Raw genomic sequence first — 25,415 nt, forward strand, 5'->3', positions numbered from 1 at the left:
GAGTGTTTGATAAATCAGATTGAAATAAAATTATTTAACTTAGCTATATGCACAGTACTAATTTAGGACTTTCGATCACTTAAATAATAAAAGCAAAAGCCATTACTGTACTTAAATATCTTGGCACATATATTTTCATTGTCATTTTGTTTTATCTTACCATGTTTCAGCTGATGAAGAAGGGGAAATGCATGATCTTGAAAATGATGACAGTAACGCTGCATCAGATGATTCGGAAATTCATGACAATGACATTGTTAAGAAGTGTGATGTTTCTGCTGGTATGTCGTCCGATGGTGAAAAAGATCAGAAAAGTTGCAACAAGTACTCAAATAATGAGTGTTCTGACAGATGGACTGTCATAGACATTCACCGTACAGGACGACATGGTCCTGTATCACCACCCGTCATAGGAGAAGATTTAAGTGAACGTGGTCTGTGTTATTTTAAATTGCCATGTAATGAGGATGATGATAGTACCAAAGAGAAACCATCGATGTCTCGAGAACATGAACATAATGATGACTTTGTAAGTGAGTCTGAAGAAAAATTAACATCTCGCCCTGCTTCTGTGTTACCTGCAGAATTAAGTGCTACTGAGAAAAAAGCCGTCTCATCGGAGAAGATGTTAAGATCAGACACCAAGTCTTTAGACTTAGAACACAATATTAATGATGTTAAATCTTCCCTTGTTCCACATCATTCCAATCCAAAACAAGAAACTGACGTTTTTGAAAATACATTCAAAATTAGTGATATAAAAGCTTCATCCACTCCTAATGTTACAGCTTCAGTATCACATTCGACTACTAGGGATTGTGTTGGTGTGAAGTCTTCACAGCCAAAACAGTCAGATAAATCGAATGCACGTGTGCTATTTCCCGATAACAAGAATAAGCATAGTGCTGAAATATTGGATGAAAATGATATACTTGTCTGTTCAAAGGATGAGAAAATTTTTGAAAAGGATGCGGAAGATTCAGATGAGCCAGATATAATAGTAACACAACCTGATAGTGTCATTAAAAAGAAATCAGAACATTGTTTGGACACGTTAAAAAGCAAATACTGTAAAAATAATAAATTTGTTGTAACTCGTATGGAAGTGCAGTCAGAGTCAAAACCTAAAATTTTTGAAGTGCCAAGTTCATCAAGGGGTGATACGAGACGGGGTCATGATAAACCAATTTCACCTGAAGTAATTACTTTGGAGTGATACACATTTTTATAGTACATACAAAGCTATTCTTAAATTATTTACTTATTGTATACGCTCTTTTCCTGTCTTCTGCACTGAGAATGGGGAAAATTAAAATTAATTTTTTGTGTGTTCTTATAAAGACGGAATTATGATTTATGGTGTGTAACATGTATTACATGAGCTGAGTACTGATTGTCTTTTAGATAAGTTATTCAAAGAACTGAAATGTCTTGGCGTTTTTACTGTACCAAATAATACAAAAAGTATATATTTGAGACATATATCTGTTAGTCTAACACTTTCTTCTGTAGAATAATACACAAAAATTGCACTGTATTGTTGTTATGCTGCAGCAACTTTTTAGTGTAGAACGTTTATATGAATATCAGAGATGCAGTGGTTTTGACTTTGTTACCATTTTTTCAGACATTTTGAGTAACTTATGACAAGGATATAATTGTAATTATGTATTATGCAATGTGATGACTGTTTTATTTATATTTTGTTTTTATGACTTAAAAAGTTACATTAATTAGATCGGCTACTAAAAGTGGCTCTATGAAAACAGATGTTACAGTAAAATCACTGTGATTAAGAAGAAACATGGTTGCAGAAAATAAGATGTGTTTGAAACACGACACTCATTACTCAATTCTTTCTACATGCACTGCCATCTCTGTACAAGCCAGAATGAATAATGTGGCAACTCCACTTGGCCATAAGTAGCCAGTCACGCAATAGCCGTTAGATACACATACAGAATATTTAAGATAACAAATTTCACAAGAAAGGAACAAAATCCATGTATTATTACAATATACAAGTTTTTATTCCAGGGCCATAATACATTTTGTTCTTATAAATTAACGTCATTTTCCTTGAAAAACTGTCAACTTTATTTTGTTTTTATTGTTTTGAGTTGCATCTTGCTGTGTATCATTCTTATATCTTGTGTAGATTTTTATAACAATTCATTAATTATAGCAGCTACTATTGGTTCATAAAAATATGATGATTTCCAATGACCTGGATCTTGGTAGTTATACCATTTTCCTCTTGCTTCCCAATATAGGCTAGTTATATCTTGTGCACTTTGTTTTTACTTATGGCACTGCACTGAAATAGGTGTTCTGCATTCATGACAATGTCTGTGTTGCACTTCATAAATATTACTAATGAAATTACCACATGAACATGCATCAGTATTATAAAATGAAAATATCGAATCAGAAGCAACAAAATATTGTAAAACACCCAAGAAAAGTTTTTTTTAATGACTGTCATGGTGGCTCATTGCTAGCGAGCTGGGCTTATAAACCAGGCAATCTAGGTTCAAATCTCAGTAGATCCACCCTGAATTTACAACTTGCGTTAGACAACCTGTAGTCCAAGCAAAACATGATTTCTCCAATTGTAGTTTTGACAAAATATTTTTCTGTACGTTATTTCACTAACTGGTTTGACATCTTAGCATTCCTCTTTGTGTAAACTATACATGTTAGTGATATTTAGTTTAGGGTCTAAATGGATTTTCTTAAGTAGTGTGATTCCGCTGTTGGAAACTTTTCTGTCTATTGTTTAACACTATATATCATCTGGGTGAGTTTTCTTGCACGAACTCTTTTTGCCTCTCTTATCACTACCAATGAAAACTCCACTGTCCCTTTATAAGCTGTATCAATGACATTAACAGAAATACTTAGGATGTTAAAGAAACCCTAGTAAATCTTCCCTCACCTTAGTTAAGTAATAGATCTTAGAATCTCTGCAGTGTTTCAGTGGCTGTTCTCGTCTTGCTGGAATCACACTCATTGTGTTACTAAGGATATAGTTCTGCCTTTTATAATCACAACCCCAGAAATATCTACAAATAGAGTACTGTACCTTTCATTCTTTGACAAATTTTTACTGCTTTGGTTTCTTACTCTGAGTTTCCTGCTTTTTTTTAAATTAAATTCTCCTGTCACTTTTCTGACTTTTTTTTTTCTTATCTTGACCATTTACCCTCGACATTATCTTAAACATTATCACACACGTCTGCACCTTCCTTGTCATTGGAGTCAGGTGTATAATCAGACAGTCAGAATCAAAATCAATTGCTTTACAATTCTCATCATTACCTCCTTGAACTCAACCATATAGATATTTGATAGCCGTCCCAACCAGGGTTTAATAATCAGCCTCTTAATAAATTCTAAATGAATATTTATATTTAATTCAATTTTTCTTTAATAGAAACCCTAGTTAGGTAGACTATCATTAGGCTATTAGTCTCATTTGTTGCTGAACCCTCCTGGTAATGATTTTGCTCTGTTTTCTCTTATATTTTAGTTGTATCAAGTCTTCTACATCTCCACTATGATATCCATTCAGTAGAAAGATGATATATGTTTACTAAAAGGAAAGACATAATAGTTCAAAGTTTTTTCATTATTAATATATCACAGTAACGTGCTCAGGAATTTTCAATAGGGAAGATGATAGAACTTATTCAATATCATACACTTACTATTCTTACCAGTGGTGCACTCACCATTTTTTGCCGGATCTCATAAGTGTAAATACGGGACAGGAGTATGAATGTTACCACGTGCTCGCACATCAAGTATGTAATTTCATAGACAATCATAAATGAAGTAACAATATTTATTAAAATTGAGCATAATTAAAACAAGCAAAAATATGCAACTAAATATTATTAATATATTTTAATAAAACTGAACCTGATACTGTGCAATTGAAATTCTCTATTTTACATACCACTATGAACCTATGTTATATCAATTATTTATTGCAACATCTTTTGTCGAGTTGATACAAGTTTCACAAAGTTTGGAACATTAATTTTCTTCGCACTACACAAAATATTTTTACCAATTTTTCTCCTACACTAATTTCTGCAGTGCTTAAAAGTGCCACTGTTTCCTTCAAAATAATCCGAACAGAATCTGTAATAGAGGAAAACAAAAATTAAAATCTCACTTGCAATGTAGGGGAAGAATTTTATTGTAGCACTGTACTTAAAATGATTACAGTTTTCAAGCTGACATTTAGCAGAATAGAACTTTTGTTGCATAAAAACGTCATTACTGTATTTTACTGTATGTACTTGTATTTTATGTCCTGCACCTGTCGTGATCTGAGGCATCCTGTCTAGGACTTGCGTTACAGAATGCGCACTGGTTTGAGTCCTCATGGGAGAAGACATTTTCCTCATGAAATTTTGGCCAGTGTATGGGACTAGTGCCCACTCAGCATCATGATGCACTTGGAGAGCTATGATAGGTAGCGAAATCCGGTTACGAAAGCCAGTTATAATGGCTGGGGGGATCATCATGCTAACCACACAGTACCTCTGTTCTGGTAGGATGATCGTCCACCTCTGCTTCGGCATGCGGATGTGAAGCCAGCAGCCGGCTGGTTGATCATGGTCCTTCATGGACTGTTGTACCTCGGATTATTATTACTTGTATTTTATAATGCGTAGAAGGGAGGATAATATTAAAATGGATTTGGGGGAGGTAGGATATAATGATAGAGACTGGATTAATCTTGCACAGGATAGGGACCAATGGCGGACTCATGTGAGGGCGCCAATGAACCTCTGGGTTCCTTAAAAGCCATTTGTAAGTAAGTAAGTATTTTATAATGTACTGTTTAACAATATTTTCCTCTTAATTATGTAACTTTCATGAAGACACAGTAACTTTCACTTAACTAGAAAAATCAGTAATCTTCTTTTGGTGTAAGGAACTAAACCTACTAGATGATGTGATATTGCACCAGTGTTGTTTAAACATCACATTAGTCGGCATGGCAGCAGCGAGCTGTTCTACCTAGCATAATGCCAACTCAAGAGCATTTGCAGCATCTGAATGTGACACAAGGTCTTTCGAAACGCCTTCTGCTTCACTACCTGTATCTTCAGAATTGTCATCAGGTTGCTCCAGGACCAAGAGACAATGTCTTCGTCTCTGAAGACTTCATGACCATTGTCATCGACTGCTATCCACTCTCGAATACAATTTTTCCCTGCTTCTTCACATTCCGGGATTTCTTAAACAGGTTATAGAAGGCCATCATTGTTTGATATTTGGATGGAGGGAGTTTCTTCAAATACGAGACTTAACCACAGTTTCTTCCACGATTTTTGGAGTAAATGTTTACAATTGTCCCAAGCCTCAGCTACCCAGTAAATGACATTCTTTATAGTTTTTTTTTTTTTTTTTTTTCTAAGATGGAACTGTCCTCTCCTTCAATTAGAGTTCGTAGAAGCATTTTCCGATAATTTAATGTCATGTTTTGTAACACACCTTGATTCAAAGGTTGCCATATTTGGTGGCAAAAAGATTGCTTTTATGTCTCCATTCATATCCGATGGATGAGATGGAGCATTGTCAATCAAATGTAAAGCTTGAAGGGGCAGTCCATTTTCTCTATTGAACCTTCTAACTGAGGGAACAAATTATTTCTCAAACCAGTTCTTTAACAGAACACTATTCATCCAAGCTTTGCTCTGATTTCTGTAATAAACAGGTAGAGAGTTCATATTTGTGTGTGTTTTTTTAGGGCTCGTGGGTTAGCAGATTTTCCAGTTACCATGAGTGGTAATTTATTTGTTGCTATAGGCTAAAACAGTGAAATATTTATTCATCTTAAAGCCTAGTGCAGACGACTTATCTTTTGAAACAAGACTTTTAGTAAGAAGTGCTTTGAAATTAAGTCCATTCTGTCAGCATTTTAAACTAGCTGTTGCGAGTAATTTTCTGACGAAATCTGCAAACTCACATTCTTCTGCGGCAGCAACATTGGCTGATAATTTCTCTCCACTTATCGTTAATTGCCGGATTCCATGCCTCTTTTTTCAGCAGTGTAACCAACCATTGGTAGCAGTAAATATTGAATCGTCATTCATACCTTTGTTGAGCTGTAATGCCTTTTCTTGAATCAATGTGCTGCTAATAGGAATGTCTTTTGTCTTTCCTGAGTAAACCATAAGGAAGTCGCTTCATCGATTTTATCATGCACAGACATGGTGAAGTTGTGGCATTATTTCAATGTTTTTTTTTTCTTTCACTTGTGTTACAATATTTTTTTTATTTTCCCACCTATTTTTTTGCAGTCATTGACAATGGTTTTCCCGACACCAAATTCATTAGCCAATTTTGTAGTACTTTCCCCCTTGTCCAATTGCTTGAGAACTTCCAGTTTTTCTTTTAATGTACACGAGCTATGTTTCTTTTTGCATGTCATTTTACTGTATGATATTACACAACCAAACACTAGATCTATATTCACTTAATTTAACAACGAAAATGATAAACACTTCACTTGTCCTGATTTATTCTGTTTACATATGTAGGCTACCAATAACAGAGGTCATCCACTAAGTATGTAAAACTCCGGTGTACTGCAGATACTGCTATTGTGATTGGCTACTGTCTTTTTAACATGCAAGCAACCGCTGTGCTGACGCTTCCACACAAGATCACACAACCCTTGCTCTTTTGTCTCATCATTATGCTGTTGCCAAGTGGTTGCTAATACTGTAACTGTGTACTGTATAGGCCTACTGTGAAGAATATTACATGTTTTTCGGAGAATCCGAACAGATCACAGTTCCAATCAATTTCTGGAGTTCTACTGTACAATATTCATCATACATTGCATCAAGATCCAAATCTTTTTGCAGCTTTTAACATGAACCAGGCTGGTTATTTTGCCAAAAGGAAGAGGTCCTTTCGAAGATAATACTTCCAACAACCTTAATATGCTGTGACAAATCTGCTCATCCACCATATGTGATTAAAAATGCTTTCCTCCAGAACTTGCAGAAAGCTTCGTGCTTATGATCGTTGATTAGCCATTCCTTCATTTCATCTTCAAATCATTCCTTTCAGAACACGCACAGTCTCTTTACCTTCTTTCCAGGCTCTTTATTTTTCTGTTATGATGTGATATCCATAACCTACACTTGCACTGTTGTAGTAAATGAATCAAAATCCGACACTTCAAAAAAGAAAGATACTCTCTTTTTACTGTACTCTTTCTTATATATTAAATGCAGAATCACTATTGAAATCCCGATAATTGTCGTAAATAACAAAGTTAGTCAAGAAACAGATGCTGACAAAATGAATGATCCTGAATGCAGTGAAAAATAATACTTTCTTATACAAACACGTCATGTGCGGAATCACATTCTGCACAGCCATTGAGGAGTCATTAACCTTCAGACTACCAAGCTCTAAGACCAACACCAACTACCAAGCGGGGTCAGTCAAGACCCCGAGGAGAAATTGCTTGATAAAGAACAATGAAAACGATATGTAATAAAATACTTTAATAAAATTATAAATATAGTGCATTTTGAAAATAGAACATATTTAATCAATGAGTTCCAATTGCACCCTGAAATTTCCTTCTCTAGTACATTTTTTCATATTTCGAATTCATGCATTCAAGTTTTTCACAGTTTCTTCCGTGAGTTCAAATTAAATGTTGAAACTAATTAAGGGCAATTATACTTTTGACAATAAAAGCAAAAATGTTCACAAAAAATAAAAAGTGTGTACAACTGAACAGAAGGAAGTTATGCAACAAATTTCACATATGAAGTCTAGTTCACATTTTCACTGCATGGAAGACACACTGGTTTGGTTATTTTCTTTATATGGCTTTCGCACATGTATTTTTTTTATACATTTCACAGGCTTCACTAGCATTCCTGTCAGTTTTTCTAAGGCACAACTGACATCGGCTTTTTGTAGCTTGATTGAGGTTCACCATCTTGTCTTCCCATAGGCTCTGGCTCAGGAACAAGATAATATCTCATTGCAGTTATTGCTGGTTTATGAAATCCTGTGGGATGCTGAAGTCATCGTTTCACTTTCGGAATGATCGACTCCTTCCCAAATTGGAGCAGAAAGTTCCTTTTTCTGTGCGTAGAACTTGACTGAAGATGTGGATTCTTCACCTTCCATACTATATAAGCATTGAGACACCCAATGTCGACAGTGTTCAGGAATAAGACATAAGGTCATCGTCTTCTGGTTGTTTTCACAGAATATTCATTTACCATTTTATCCATAGACTGCGCTTGTTTGAGAGTAACGTAAAATCAGTTCTTCTCTATGGCAGTGAGACATGGAAAGTGACAAAATACCTCACTCAAACTCCAAACATTGTGAATCGTTGTTTACGCAACATATTGGGGGTATGGTGGCCTAACGTCATTTCCAATACATTACTTTGGAAGAAGATGCAACAGAAGCCCGTTGATTTGAAGATAAAAAGAAGAAAATGGTGCTGGATTGGACACACCCTGAGACGCCCAGAAGGAAACATTGATAAAGAAGCATTCGAATGGAATTCTCAGAGGAGTAAGAGAAGAGGAAGATCTAGGATAACATGGCGGCGGTTTGTTCAAGAAGAAGCTCAAAATCTAGGGAAGAACTGGAGAGAAGTGAAGGCCTTGGCCGCAAATGGTCAAAATGCCACTCTTTTATTGTGGCCCTATGCTCCCCATAGGGAGACGCAGGACATTGAGTGTATGTATTTTGTCCATAGTATCGACAACCCCCCTTTTACGGCTAGGCAACAATACCTTGAGTATTCCTTGCCTATTCTTTCTCATTGTTCCACACAGTGTCAAATATTTCTTGTAAAGTTCACTTGCACGTGGAATAGATGTAAGAAGGAATATCTGTCGTAATGCCATATCCTCCTTGTAGGCAGCTGGTTAGATCAAACACTACTCTTTGACATTAATTTTTTCAGAAGCAGCCCCTTCTTTTCCAGTGTACACCTATAAGTTTATTACGTAACTTGATTCTACATCAACCAGGGCCCAAATTTTCATTTCATACTTACCAGCTTTTGACTTCATATAAACAATGAAAGGGCAGCATCCTCGGAAAGAAACAAGTTGTTCAGCTACAATCCTAATTCACATCTTACAGTAGATGGACTTACAGTGGTCGACAAACAAACTGAAGACATCTTTGATATCAAGCAGTTTATCATTTCGTCTCTTGTACTAGTGTCATCAAATGTGATGAATGTCGATAAATGCTGAAATAGAGTTTGAGATATTGCAGCAAGAAATGTCTCTTTTGTACATGGGATCTGTAGTTCATAAGAACTCCATAGACTCCCGTTTAGCTTTCAAAACACTCATGGTTATCAAAAATGCATACATTTCATCGCCATCTGTTGGCAGCCTTGTCTCTGTTTTTCTGGATTCTTTGTATTTCATTCTTCATGAAAATCCTGTTCCTTTTTATTAGTACAGTCTATTATAATTTTTAAAATACTATCACCAAAAATATCTTGAAAGCATCATTCATTGTCTGAATTCTCTGAGATGCACATGTAAGCTCCGGAGGCACTCCAATAATATATTGAACTGTTCGTCGCGTGGCTTTTGGTGAAGTTTTAGACCAAGACATTCTATTTTTACTCGTATCATTTTCATCAATCTGCATATCATCATTTTCATATTCACCAACATCATCATCGTTATCACTATTTTCTATTTCATCTGCTACTTCTTCAACCTCTTCTATTAGTCTCTTCTAATTCTGACAGATCAACTACTTCATTTTCACTTTCATTGTCACTCTGTATCATATGAGTCACTTCAACAACATGTTCCTGATTATGTATGTCATATATTTCCTGTCCTGCGCCGTAGCGTCGAGGTCTAAGGCATCCCGCCAAGGACTCGCGTTACTGAATGCGCGCTGGTCCAAGTCCTCATGGGGAAAGAAATTTTCTCACGAAATTTCCGCCAGTGTATGGGACCGGTGCCCACCAAGCATCGTGATGCACTTGGGGAGCTACGATAGGTAGTGAAAATCCAGTTTCGCAAACCAGCTATAACAGCTGGAGGATCATCGTGCTAACCACACGATACCTCCATTCTGGCTGGATGATCGTCCACCTCTGCTTCGGTATGTGGACGTGAGGCCAGCAGCAGGCTAGTGGGTCTTGGCTCTGCAAAGAGCTGTAGTGCCATGGATTTATATATTCCTTCCTGACATTTTTATGTATCAAGAAGAGTAATTGTGCACAACTCAATCTAAACCAATAATCTACTGTATTGAAATAAAAGGGAAGACAAATTCCCAACAGCAAGGGACAAACAATTTTAGATGCCTGAAATGCTTACTAACAACAACAATGGGAAAAGAAAATAAACTGGTGACAAAAGTTTTGTACAACACAAACTACCAAGAGGGGTCAACAGAGACCCCACTGAATAAAAATAAATATTATTCTCTCAGAGACGGAACATTTATGTAACCAACATGACAGACATGACGTGATAAACAAATCTGACAATAACAAGAAGTATCAATGTGCACAGATACCATTTTCATATTAAAATAATAAAAAAATTTCCTTTGGGTTCTCTTCTGACCCCACTTGGTAGTCCGAAGGTTAACAGTGATTTCTGTTGGCAGAAAATAAACATTTCTCTTAGACACCAGTATCACACCGATGTCATATTTATATTTGAAATATGGGACAATTGCATCCTGAACAGTAACTGTGCAGGATGTGAGATGAGTATAATATAATAAGGGACTGTCCCATCTGGCAACCCTGGCACCCAGTAGAAGAAAAATATTATTAACATTTTTTAATGGAGATTATTTATATTTTACTTTTTTTTTGCATATATCAGCCAATAACCCACCATGCCTCTGATATATCATTACATACATACAGTCCACACCTGTGGAGTAACTGTTTGCGCATCTGGCCGTGAAACCAGGTGGCCCAGGTTCGATTCCCAGTTGGGGCAAGTTACCTGGTTGAGGTTTTTTTTTCCGGGGTTTTCCCTCAACCCAATATGAGCAAATGGGCAACTTTCGGTGCTGGATCCCAGACTCATTTCACCGGCATTATCACCTTCATCTCATTCAGATGCTAAATAACCTGAGTTGTTGGTAAAGCATCGTAAAATAATCTACTAAAATAAATAAAATACATACATACATACGTGTTCTGCCCAAGGGCAAGTCTTTCATTGCAAACTCAGCATTCTTCAATTGTTTCCTATTTTCTGCCTTCCTCTTAGTCTCCACATATGATTCATATATCTTAATGTCATCTATCATCTGATATCTTCTTCTGCCCCGAATTCTTCTCCCATTCACCATTTCTTCGAGTGCATCCTTCTCAGCCAGTGATTCAACGAATTGCTTTTTCTCTTTCTGATCAGTTTGAGCATCATTATTTCTTTACCCACTCTTTCCAACACAGATTCATATCTTATTCTGTCTGTCCATTTCACACACTCCATTCTTCTCCATATCCACACATCAAATGCTTCTAGTCGCTTTTCTTCACTTTGTCGTAATTTTCATGTTTCTGCCCCATACAGTGCTACACTTCACACAAAGCACTTCACTAATCTCTTCCTTAGTTCTTTTTCAGAGGTCCACAGAAGGTGGTCCTTTTTCTATTAAAAGCTTCATTTGCCATTGCTATCCTTCTCTTGACTTCCTAGCTGCAGCTCATGTTACTGCTTACAGTACATCCCAAGTATTTGAAGCTGTTCACTTGCTCTACTGCCTCATTTAGAATTCGCAAGTTTACCTTCTTTATTTTTCTTCCGACAACTAAGGTCTTCGTCTTGTTAGCATTTATCTTCATCCCATACTGCTCACAGCTGTCATTTAGCTCCAGTAGCATATCCCTTAGTATTGTCTCCTCTTCTGCTAACAACGCCATATCATCTTATGCACTTTATTATTCTTACTCCTACTTTCACCCCTCCCATGTTCTGAAAACAGTTCTTCACCAAATCCTCCAAGTAGATGTTGAACAGCATAGACGATACTGGGCATCCTTATCGTACTTCTCTCCCTATTTCACTTTCTTCAGACATTTCTTCTCCTATTCTGACTTTGACTTGTTTCCTATGAAGGTTACTGAATAGCCTCCTGGCTTTCCAATCCACCCTATTTTCTTCAGGATGTCCATCAGTTTATTCCAATCCACTCTGTCAAATGCGTTTTCTAGGTCCACAAATACTATATACACTTCTTTATAGGAATTTAATGCCGTGGTTAGTATATTATATACTTGTACATACTTTCCCTTTCATCACCATTATATACAATCTTCTTAGCCATTGAGACTAACAAATCTCCCCTGGATGACATTTATGAAACTCACAATACACTACATTAAACTTTCCTTTTCATAATCACTGTAATTACATAATCTTCATAGCCAATGAGAATAACAAGGCACTGCTCGATGACACATGTAAAACTCGTAACAGTTACACACAACACTGCTACATTAAATTGAACTCAATATAGCTGTATAATGTATATTCAACTATTCTTACATAGTAATAATGACATCTTGAAACTCATATTAGCACATTGTCCTAACAATGGAACAAAATTTCCATTATTGGCAGCTGTTTCACTAGCAATATTTGTAGAGTATTGGTCAATCAAATACTATAACTTACAATGAGAATATAGTATCTTATTCTTCACCATATTATTTGAAATCTTATAATTTTCATTTTTGTACTTCAAAAATTCTATACTATTTATTATTAATTCAGGAGCATGTTGTTATTTTCCTCGCCTATCAAGATTCTGTGCTGCTAAAGTCCTCTTAAGTGCACTTAGCGGACTTTTGCTTTCATTTAATGTTATTTTGTGTAAAATAAAGAAAATCAGTTATGTGCACTTGGGGGATTTTTGCTATTTAATTATTAATGCTTTGTATAACATAAAAAGACAGGAAAGACCATGTATGTTACTTCGTTTTAGCTGTAAAGATTAATCAGTTTTGTACTTAACTGATTTGTGTGACACCTGTTGACCAATGTGGGGAGAGAATTGAGAGAATTGCACTTAACTGGTTCTTGCAGTTGATAGTTTCGTTTTGTGATAAAGGCTGTATAAATAACTAAAAAATGACAAAAACTGCACTTAATGAGTTTTACAGTAAGCCCACAACATAGTCCACTGCTATGGAGTGACAGCATGTGTGACTATGAAACGAATGAGTCCAGATTCAAATCTTGATTCTTACAAGTTGGGATTTTTTTTTCCAAAATTTTTTTTCTCAACCAACTGAAGTAGAATTACTGGGTAACTTCTGGTGTTACACCTCTGACTCATTCCACTATCATTTATTCACTTATTATCATTACCTTAGCCTGGATTAAGTTCATAGTGCAGTGTACTGTACTCATATAAGAGCATGACCATTTGGTGACAAATATCATTCCCAAAACAGGAGTGGTACAGTCCGCGTCACCGTTTTTGGCATGTGAAATAAGTAATGGGAACGTTAAGTGCGAGTGTTTTACATTTGCCGCAGTCAGTCTGACAACTGTGTTTGGCAAATGGCTGATGTGACGTGTATATGAAATGGTACCATTCTCAGCTGCACTATCAACATGCTCACAAACTGGGCTCTATATATCTAGGACACACGCCCAAAACGCTGGTGCCAGCTATAAGCACAATAAGTTTCAGGCTGCAGTGCAAGCCTTGGGGCCCTTCCTCCATGGAAAAAAAGAGCCCACGATATAAAAATGCTGGTATGTCACTGAGCACATCTACTGTTTCAAACATGTTATAATAAATCACTTCAAAATTGCTGCTCTGTGAATGCATAGATTTCAGTTTTTTGAGTATCACTACCAGGGTGCGAATTAACGGGGGGGGGGGGAGGTTTCCAGCCTGTTGGAAAGTTATGCCCCCCCCCTCATAAATTCATATTAACATCCTTGCCAGGGATAAATTCAACCCCCCCCCCCTCACAAAATATAATTGTTTTAATACAAGTATACTTTATAAAGCACAGTCTAAAGTAAGCAAAGAAAATAATATTGATGTATTATCATCACCAGCAAGCTGACAACAATCAATAACTTAGGAATTCCACATCTTATCTTAAGCCTGCTCATGGCTATAATAATTATTATAATCAAGATGCAAAACAAGCAAATCAGTGCGACCAAGCATTGAGCCGTATCGAATGAGGATAATAATAATTTTATTTATGGTATTTTCTATCTAGGATTCTATCCCTGCTCATCAGAAATCTTAATTCGCACCCTGATCACTACTAATATTATTTAAAGGTGGCAGGGCAGGTATAATTAAAAATCTCAGCACAGAAATATACATTTCCATATTGGGAAGAACATAGATCTAAGAAACTCATGACACGGATTTTATTTTTAAATTCCAAAATCTGACTTAATGAAACATGGTTAGGGGTGTGATTTTTTGTTATTGACAATATACGCGAAATGCGTTAAAAACTTAATTTTATGTATGAAAAATACAAATCTCTTAATGAAAGTCCAAAATTAAGCGAAATATATCCGCGAAATTGATAGAAATCCTTTCTGGCCTGTATTTGTGTATTAAATGGCTCGTCTTGCCTTCATTATACATCTTGCTTACACAACTTTTAACATTATATCACTTCGGAATATGTATTATATTATTCTGAAGAAGGTCAATAACAGACCAAAACATGTTAACAGGAGAAAGACATATATACATATTCCGAAGTGATATAGTGTTAAAAATTGTGTAATCAAGATGTATGTATGATAGAAATCCATTAAATTACTTCATAATCACGATATTTTCAACAAAAATCAGGTTTTATGGAGAATTCGCACGAAAAAATGACTATATTTCAGGATTTGATGGAAATTTGAACACTTGTATAGGAAACTTAAGAAGAACTGTAACCTGGTATACGGCATTTGTCAGGCATCTGAAAACAATAACAATTTAATGTAGTTGTTTACCACACTTGTATACGATAAAAGTGTTTATTCTAAGGTTTATCCTCACATGTTACAATGCACAGTTTATAATGTGATTAATGCACTTCTGTTTTCAATATTTTATACTTTACTAATCAGGACTGCTACTGCTACTGAGCTGGAATCCATAGTAGCCTGTTTTCATTTTATATCCCTGTAGGCCAGAATACATCGCTTTTGATGGGGAGGTTCAAGCAATTAGAGTGCCATTACAACAACTCACAGCCCACTTAGGTAAATTCAGTAATGCTGTTATTCTCTCTGACTCTAGAATGGCTATCCAATCATTTAGTCAGACTTTCTGGCCTGGTTCAATAGAAAAAAAGACTGCCAAGATATGCTAAAAGAACTTGCAGCAAACAATAAAACAGTTGCTCTACAGTGGATACCTGGTCACTGCTCAATCTATAGAAATGATCAAGCAGACTCATTGGCTAAGAAGGGAGCTCGGCTCCCACTAACCTACTCAAAACCAATGTCATTCCAGTCTGTGAAAATATCTGTAAAAAAACAATTCAAGAGTCAATTCTGAAAATACCAATTCAGCCAAGAAAAAGTGCAGTCACATTCTTTCGTCTAACAACAGGGCATGATTTACTGGTGGAACACCTCTTCCACTTAGGAATAATGGAGACATCATCCTGCAAATTGTGTAACACTAATACAGAGATGGACCGACATCACCTTTCAGTGAGGTATGTTCTGGCCTACAGTCACTCACAGAAGTGAAACACTATTGGGAAGTCAGAAAGAATATGTTTTTTCTATAGAATTTTTTTTTTATGTTTGTTGACTTGTTTTCTTTGAAGATTAATGATTCTGTTATCAATTTACCAGCCATTAGATAAATAAATACTTTACTAACTATACACAAAGCTATCTTAACCTCTAACAATTGAATATAGGCTATTTAGTCCAAGCAAACTAAAGCAATTATGCCTTTAACCTGGACAAAATTGCTTCAGAAGCTTTCTAAACAGTTTCTAGCTCGTTAATGGTTGCTAAATAATTTCCAAAATCAGACAATATCAGAACACGGAACATCCCCAAAAATGGTTTTCAAAATGACAGACTGGCTGTTTCCTACTAAATGCAAATAGAAACTAATTTGCTACTCTATAACAAACACTTTTTTGCTTATTTGTGAATTTTGGACATTAAAATGAATTCAAGTGGCTATATCTGTACTTGCAAACAGTGCTCAGCTTACCTTCTGAAAATTAAACTGTGAACAAAATGTTCCTGGAATGTAAATTTGTGGTAAGAATAAGCGATAGATTATGGGCTGGACTTTGATCAAATCTGGTAATAGAACAAGTACTAATATGTTCCCTAAAAAAGCAGAGGAAGACTTGACAAGAGGAAGTGAATTTACAGAAATCTAAAGGGCAATGTGGCTTTTGTTATGTTCCTGTATTCCACGTATAACTTAACAATGCAGGTATACATCAGAGTTTTGTTGGAAAGTAGTGAAAAACACGAGAAATAAGAGTAACCAGACAATAAAGGGACAGCAATGACTAATGCAACCCGAAAGCATAACAGCACTTTAGACATGTGGTTGCTACCCCAAACATGATTTTGGTTATCAAACTGTCTCAATGAAACAAATGTTAGGACAATAAACCATAATTTAAAAAAAAATAAAGCATAATATTTAAAATAGGACAATTCTTGGAAAACGAACAGCCAGCTTCAGTGCACTGTTTGTAACAACTGTGACCAACAATTAATATTAAAAATACTAACATTAACAATGAGAAGCTAGTTTTTCAACAATGGAAATTTCAAACATAAGAATATAAGTTATATTTTAAATTCTTAACTATAGTTCTACACCGTGTCCTGCTTAGAGGGATCGAGAAATAAGTGATAATTTCAAGTGTAAATAGTGGTTTATTAACATACCTTTTTACTTAACTTGGTGTAAAAACTCTCAGAGTTTCGGAGAATGCTCAATGCAACTCGATGTGTGCACCTTGAATTGCTCTGCAGACATCTAAATGATATTCAGGCTCCCGCCAAGTATTCTGTAACATTGGTGGAGTCACTAACGCAGCTCCATTTGTGATGCATTGCCTCACTTCCTCCAGACTGTTAGCTCTGCCTCTGTTGTACACAGCATCTTTCATAAAGCCCCAGAAAAGAAAGTCCAACGGAGTCAGATCGGGGGACCTGGGTGGCAGGCAAGGGGTCCTCGTCTTCCGATCCACCTATCGGGGGAATTTTTCATCCAAGAACTCACGCATCCATTGATAAAGGAGTGAGGCTCCATCCTGCTGAAAGACCGATCCTGGGGGAAGTTGGTCAACAACAAAGTTCTGCAACATGTCTAGATACACATTTCCTGTGTCTGTACCCTTGACGAAGAAGAATGGTCCAATGACGAAGTTCATCGTCAATCCACACCAAATATCCACTGTGGGACTTTGGGTGTCTCTCTCTCATGTTCACATATAACATGTGGATTCTCTGAACCCGTATCCGGCAGTTGTGCCTGTTCATTTTTCCACATAAGTGAAAAGTTTCTTCGTCAGAGAAAACAATGTTGTCTAGATACGAGTTGTCACTGTCAATTCATAGAAGCATTTCAGCAGCAAAATTTTCCATAAGCAGACAATCATTGGACTTTATCTGGTGACGAAGCTGGATCTTGTAAGCATACAAATGTAGACGTTTATGCATGACCTTGTGAAATGTTGATCTAGGGATTTGAAGCTCGGCACTAGTTCTTTGTATCGACTTCAGTGGATTCCTAGAGAATGTCATTCGTACATGTTCAACTGTCTCCTCAGTTACACACCATTTTGCATGTTTATCAGACTGTGGTAACAAAGATTCTGTTTCTCGGAGTGTTTCGTCCCACTTGAGAATTGCTTTATGCTCAGGTGGATCTACATTCCATGTATGACGAACATGGCGTTGTACTCGTGTAACAGATTTTTCTTCTACTAGGCATAGCATGCACTGAAATTTCTGTTGTGGTGTTCACATGTTTACCATAGTGTGTTCTCCTACAAAATTGCGCCAGGCTTGTTTTAGTGTCCTAGCAACAAACAAACGAAAGTTACTCATGCAGCTGTTTTCAAACTTTGTTGCATAAACGTGGACAGTTTCTCTATCTTGTCAGATGTAAATCACGATATCTTCATCTGATTTTAAGTGGTGAGCATTTATTTCTCGACACAGTGTATTTGTAGTTCTGTGAGGAACAGGACAACAATTGAAATAACATTACAGAATACAAGTTTAACAGTTTTATGGCCAGTTCACACTCTGAATCAGAAGGATTCTCATCTATTTGATACCAGCGTGCTGAAAACATCTGTGACTGCAATACAAAGGGTTCGCGAGTTTCCTACAGACAATTTTGTGGCTGAAAAGGCGAAAATTTTGTGTACCTTATGTTCAGAGTGTATTAATTTCGAAAAAATCCATTGTGCAGAAACATGTGGAAAGTTTTAAGCATAGATCTTGGAAACAGAGTGATGGACAGGATTCAACTTCAGGTGGTCCTAGCAGCATACGTGCCAGTATGATACCTCAAGTATGACACCGTATGGAAAAATCCAAGGATAATATGAAAGATCTTGTGGAAGCATTCACTTCTGCTGGTATTCCATTGCATGTCTTTTGTAACCAATGATTTGTCAGTGGATAGTGACAGCTACATATATGCAGCCAGTTCCCAGTGAAACCACTCTAAGGAGGTATCTTGCAAAGTGTGCTGAAGACGACTTTCAGGAAACTAAGTCAAAATGTGAGGGAATTCTGTCTATTTAGGGGTTGATGAAACAACAGATATAAAGAATCGTAAGGTGGTGAATGTTCTTGTTGCTCCACTGGGTGTTGTGAATGAAAAACTTCGTCTTGTGAAAACCAAAATTGTTGAATACTGCAATGCCAATGTCATAGGAAATCTAATACTTGATACACTAGATCTTATTGATGTTCACAGAAGAAATTTTATTGTTTTAATATCAGACAGTGCACCATATATGCTTTCTGCTGGCAAGTGACTGGCTGGAGTTGCACCTCAGCTTTTACATTCTACATGTTGGACTCACGTATTGCATCTTTGTGCTGAAGAGATTAGATTTTCACTAAAAATTGCTGATGAATTCATTGCAGCTGTTAAGGCTGATTTAGCGAAAACTCAAGCCAGAAGGGAGAGATTGCTGGACTGCCTAAAAGAAGCAGGAATATTTGTTCTACTTCCAGTTCCTGTAATAACTCGCTGGGAGACATGACTGAAGGCAGGAAAATATCATTGCATCAATTTCAATGCAGTCAAACATTGGATTGATTTGGAAGATGGTGAAGGCAGTGCTGCTGTAACAAACTTAAAGCAACTGGTTGAAAATAAAGAACTTTTACTTCAACTCAGAGCTATATCTAAAATTTCTGAGGACTCTGCAATCAAATACAGGTTTTGGAATCAGATAATCAAGATGCAACAAAGGTCTGGCTTCTTCTATCATCAATTCTTCAGATGGTTCAAGGTTTAGGTGCAACGTTTAAAAAAATTTGCAGGATATATGAATGAACATCATCCTGCTCTAAATTTCTGGAAGTAAGTTCAGAATTTAGATCCAACATTAGCTATTCCTGAGAAGATTTCGGTTTTTACTTCAAGTGAACAGAAACGTTTCTCTGCCATTGATGTTTCAGTGGAAGAAATATCAACATATGCAGCAATGGTACATGGAGAAAATTTGTCTTCAACTTCTGCCTTATCCTTCTGGCACAAACATTCCACCAAGATGCTTATCCTAAGTAAGCTGGCAATGAAGGCAATTATGGTTCCTCCATCATCTGCCTCAGTTGAGAGAAGCTTTTGTACTCTCAATTGAATTTTGAACTCTAAATAGTCATGTCTGACAGAAGAAAATCTAATCTCACTTAGCCTATAGGCCTAACTTGCAATTAATCAAAATCAACTTCAAGAGGGTGTTGTTCATCTGGAGAGTGCAAGTGACAGTGACAAGGATGACTAGATTTTCATTCATTTCATGACTAGATTGCTTACAGTGTATTCTTTTATAAACTTAATAGGCCTATCCTGCAAACTAACATTAGTGACGAAAAAAAATTCAGTTTGATGATATACATAAACAGTATTTGACTTACGTTTATTAGTATAAGAGACATTATTACGTATTATTTATGTTAAAAGAAATTTAAAATAAAGCATAATTTGAAAAAAGATAAAGCATAATGTGGGTTGCTCTAGTACAGACGTGGACAATTATTAGCAAAATGTACGATTTTTGTGTCATATTTTTACAAAATTTGACTTTTCAATTTAGACTACTGTTGACAGTTTTATTATAACACTCAGAAATATTTAAAAATGTCAATTGCCGCTCAAAATTTAAAAGTCAAATTTTGTAAAATTATACCATAAAAATCGTCAGTTTTGCTAATAATTTGTCCATGTCTGTAATGGCATTAAGAAAGTAGTCGAATGACTACTAGTCGATTCCATTCTGACTCAAGTCTTTGCAACATTATTACACGAGTCACTGCTGATCCTGGAGTTAACATTGATGAATTGTTTCCCATCATCGACAAAATGATAGGGAAACCAGTATTCACATATTCTGTCAAAAGGTGAGACAAAGTGAAAACTCTAGGATCTGCTGCTACCTTTGTGAGCCCTGTCTAAGGCGATATTCAAGCAGATTCTGCATTTCTTTTCCAGAAATTGATGATTTGCCACTGGTGATGAAATGCATGTTAAAAAGATCATGTGTTACGAACCATATGCATACCCTTTTGCATTATTCAAATCACGAAGTATGTTGCAGAAAGCCAATAAGTCTCAATTAGCTCGTGCAGTATTAAAATACACTGATAAAATTTACGCATGGAAAAAGCTGAAGAAATTCGATGTACAGACCAGTATGTACTGGATCTCTACTAAATCGTATTTCATGTACTAACAATGAAACGCATGAGAGAATTTTAATCTCCTATGCCGAATTCACCCACAAAACCTATGGAAAAGCCATACCGGTAATTATTTTTTATGGCTACAGCGACTCTCCTATGATCAAGGACATAGCCCACAGAAGACTAGCACCAAGACAAATAGGAATGTTAATTTCAGTCTGAGCATGAAGTTTGTCGGAAAGAGGGAGTACTTCTTGGCTAATGAAAGCAACAAGCAGCCTTGTAGGTGAGTTGTTGAAGTACTGGTGTATTGTGCACAACGCAGATGGGGATGCTGATGTGGACATCGTTCATACTGCAATCTCTACATCAGAAAATGTATGTAGAACAGTAATAGGCAGGGGTGGCTCGTCCATAAGAGCTGCGGAACTGCAGCACTCCCTGCTTTGACAGGAAAATAAAAATAATACTTATTTTAATTTGTAGAAGAATTATTGTTACAGCTTTTATTGGTAAATTGCTTTATATTTCATCTGGCCGGGAATATGTACTATTATCTTATGCATAATCTTTTTGCGCGTCGACTGTACTGGAATTGACACTACATTCAAAGTCGTCTTGGGATCTGCAGGGTGGGACAGATCATAGAGAGTGTGTCTTGCTAGGTCAGGGCGTAGAGAGGTGAAGGAAGCGGAGGGAAATTGCCGCTGTTTAAAACCCATATTTCGCTGCAGTGGCTTGCAGAGCCAGGCGACAAGGGAAGATCTTTCCTCCCCTCCCACATCGCTATTGTAATTCTATGTTAAATGGATTCTCTATTCCCTTGAAACTTAATGACAAAATTTTTATTTTCTCTTCATATACTTATTGTTGTAGAATCTTATCTATTCCCTTGAAACTTAATGACAAAATTTTTATTTTCTCTTCATATACTTATTGTTGTAGAATCTTATCGAGTTAATGTAACGAAATTAATCTTTTCTTTTGCCTTATTATTACATATATATCCAGCCTCCAGCAGAACCTAATATTTGCCTTAACTCAAAATGATTGCACGAGTGTAATCCTTTTGATACAGCACATAAAATACGAAAGAGACTTCTTTTCCAGTTTTAGAAAATTGTTGACCATCATTATATCTGAGTGTTGCTTTGGTGTGATGTTTTAGTACTGTAACTTAACCAGTGCAAATGTGCAAGCATGAGTGTGTGTGAATTACAGAATATTAATTTTATTTTTCTCAACTTTCCGTTGGGGAGAAAATTGATTTAATGAAGTGAAATTAAAGAGTCGTTCGTTACCCAACTTAAATCTTACTCAAGCTTCATCCAGCCGAAATAGTGCATATATGTAAGGAAGTATAACAATGAAATTTACGCTGAGCATTTGTCGTTGCCTCCTCTTCGGTGGTGATACTGTATAGACTAGGAGTGGTGTGACAGATTTAGGACATTTGCCCCTAAAAATTAAAAAGCACGAATCTTTGCAATTTCACCTGAAAAAATGTTGTTTCATTGGCTATGTTAGGCAAAACTAATATTGCTGCGCAATTAAGTGAAACGAACAGAACAAACATTCTCAAACATAATCAAGAAGTGAGAAAAAATCGTGAAATTATTTTTAAAAATATTGATTGAATCAAATTTTGTGGCCAATATGAACTTCCCCTTAGGGGACATGATGAAAAAACGATTCGAAGAACCCTGGTGTATTTCGTGGGTTACTATAGTCCATGAGTAATCTAAACGAGCCTCTCAAAAATCATTTGGAACATGCCACTGTTTAAAGGTAATTCTAAGACAATTCAGAATGAACTGGTAGATTGTAAGTTGAGTGTCTGCCGATCAGAAATTCAGACTGAAATCGATGGTATTAGTTTTTTTTAGCGATTAGCAAATGATGCCACAGACATCTCCCAACTAAGTCAGAAAGTTTTGGTTTTTCGATATGTAGTGCATTTATTTTTATCCTATACTTATTAGTAATGGTATCAAGAAGTGAAATTTGTATCTACCGAAATCTACTGCAGCTCTCCCAATCCACAAGTTCACAAGCCGCCACTGGTAATAGGGGAAGACTTGCTGATTCTGTTTTTGTACCATGCCAAGGAAAATTGTTTCAAGTTGCACTTTCGCAGTGATTCAAGACTAGCGCCATCTCCCAATCCTGTATATTCAATCATTGTTGAGTAGTGACATTTACAAGTTTCTTTTATTTTTGCATCCTTTTCCATGCTGATACCACATCCAGAATTTGTTTTCTGTTCTGTTGCGAAGATCTCAGCATTTGACAAACTGATGAAAGTGGTTGAACTTCATTAGTTGTAAATACATTTTGCTCTTATTGTTGCCAACACTCTAATATGAAGTTACTGGAAAAAGGGCAATGGGTGCAAAATATTGAAATCCACCAATGCACTATGTCATAGAATGATACTTCAAAAGGAAGCTGCAGCTATATCATTTGTTTTACCCAAGCTTTTGCCACCTACCAATTTGTCTACAAAATAGCACAACTTTCGCACTTACTTTCAAATAAGAATCTGGAAAACTATACAAGAGAGGGTCAATGCAGAAGAGTAGGGTTGATATGAATACTATAATCCCTACTATTCTATAATCTGCGACATGTCACTAGCTGTAAATTATCTACTCAACAAGATACACTGTTCCCACAAGATTAAATGTGCTACTTGATGTTGATGCAAGCGTAATTGATGGTCATGTTCAACTGCTTGTGGCGAGTGCCAAATCAGTGGTTGCAGTAACAGCCACCCACTACCGATATTGAATGTGATGACACTGATAAAGACGATTAATTTAATTTTACTTTTATTTGAGGAAGTAGATTTCTGTAATGAACAAAACTTTAAACAAAATTTCAAATTGTTTTCTTGATTTTTTAAATTCTGTAAGAAAATTTTAACATAAATTATATAACATTTGTGTATATTGTTGAAAGATATTTTATTTGAAACATGTTTAACTTCAAATAAATGCATCATCTCTCTCCTCTACAAAGCGTAATTAGTTTCTTTTTGCATATAGTATGAAACTACCAGTCCGTCATTTTAAAACCATTTTTTGGGAGTGTTCCTGCATTCCAAATTTGTCTGATTTTGGGTATTATTCAGCAAGGATTCCTGAGCTGTAAACCTGTTAGAAACCTATAGAAGCAATTGAGGACCGTTTTTGCAAAACTTGCTAACTGAAAAAAAACTAAATTTTACAGGAGAGACAAAAAACTGATTGGAGACAAGAAATAATTCAATTTTACTAAGATAATTTTAACATCGTGTAGAGCCCTGCCTTGTGTTAACGAATCCACCAAAATCTCAATTTTGCGAATTTTGCAGTTAGCAAGTTTTGCAAAAACAGTCCTCAATTTTGCTTAGGTCTAAATGCAACTTGTCTTGACTAATTATACAATACAGTAGCACAGGTGTGCTGTAACTGACGTGTATTTACTTGTTTGCAGCATTTTAAGGCTGGTTCACCATAAACTGGGAAAGGAAACGACAACGAGAACGGAAATAATGTTAAAATAAATGTATTTAAATGTGAGCATTCACAATAATTAATTGTAAATGCTCACATTTAAATGTATTTTTACAATATTTCCATTCTCGTTCTCGTCGTTTCCGTTCCCGGTTTATTGTGAACCAGCCTTAACTTTCTGTTTTAATGAAGCATTAATGCAAATCAGTTACAACATTTAATATCAAAATAATAAAACATTTATCTTTTTGATGTATAATTTTTTCTACATGGAATAAATTCAACCTGCAAACATCTTGAACATAAATATGCCAGCTTGGCTAGTTGGTTGGCTTCACACTGTTGCCAAGTTTCAATCTGTCTTGTATAGAGATGGCTGTGGTACATGGAAGAAATACTGTCTTCATGCCCTCGGATTTAATTTTTAGAAATGTGACGATACAGAAAAAAACTTACTATTCTTAAAATTATTGTATTTGTATACGTACCAATAAATGTATATTGTATAATTATTTATACATTTTGACTTATTGAGCATAATAGCAACTATATCATCATCATCATCATCATCATCATCATAATATCAACAACTACGTATTATATTAACACAGGAATTATAAAGCGGTAAGAAAAACCATGAGATGCATAAAAAATGGTTGTAAAAACAACATAGATCATTTAGACCTGGTACTTCACTGTTCATCAATCATCCATGTGAATCCAGTTATGTAGACCACTTTATTGTCAGAGTTGTTCCCAAGGTGCACTACACCCACAATGGAATGGGATGAAGATAATAATGGAGATTTGCTGGGACACCACAAGGGAACTGGAGAAAATCCCTGGACCATGTGCTTGTCTAGCACAAGTCATAAATTGGGGGTATGCCAGGGATCGAACCCATGTCTCCAATGCTCAAGCCATTGGACTGCTATGGTGGCATACGGCAATAGTATGGCATCCATAAATTTAGCCACCTAGTGGAATA

The 25,415-nt window shown here is 36.0% G+C and overlaps 1 protein-coding gene across 2 annotated transcripts in view; it reads left to right on the forward strand.

Moving 5' to 3' along the window:
• LOC138712014 (death domain-associated protein 6-like) overlaps positions 1 to 24,939 on the forward strand; it is a 96,926-nt gene extending 71,987 nt beyond the window's left edge. For both annotated transcript variants that reach the window (XM_069843392.1, XM_069843393.1), the window contains one exon: positions 171 to 24,939. In XM_069843392.1, coding sequence (XP_069699493.1) covers positions 171 to 1,216 — 1,046 coding nt within the window. In that variant the 3' untranslated portion in view covers positions 1,217 to 24,939. The remainder of the gene's footprint in view (positions 1 to 170) is intronic.
• The last annotated feature ends 476 nt before the right edge of the window (positions 24,940 to 25,415 follow it).

The sequence above is a fragment of the Periplaneta americana genome, chromosome 13 (genome assembly GCF_040183065.1).
Source record: "Periplaneta americana isolate PAMFEO1 chromosome 13, P.americana_PAMFEO1_priV1, whole genome shotgun sequence".
NCBI lineage: Eukaryota > Metazoa > Arthropoda > Insecta > Blattodea > Blattidae > Periplaneta > Periplaneta americana.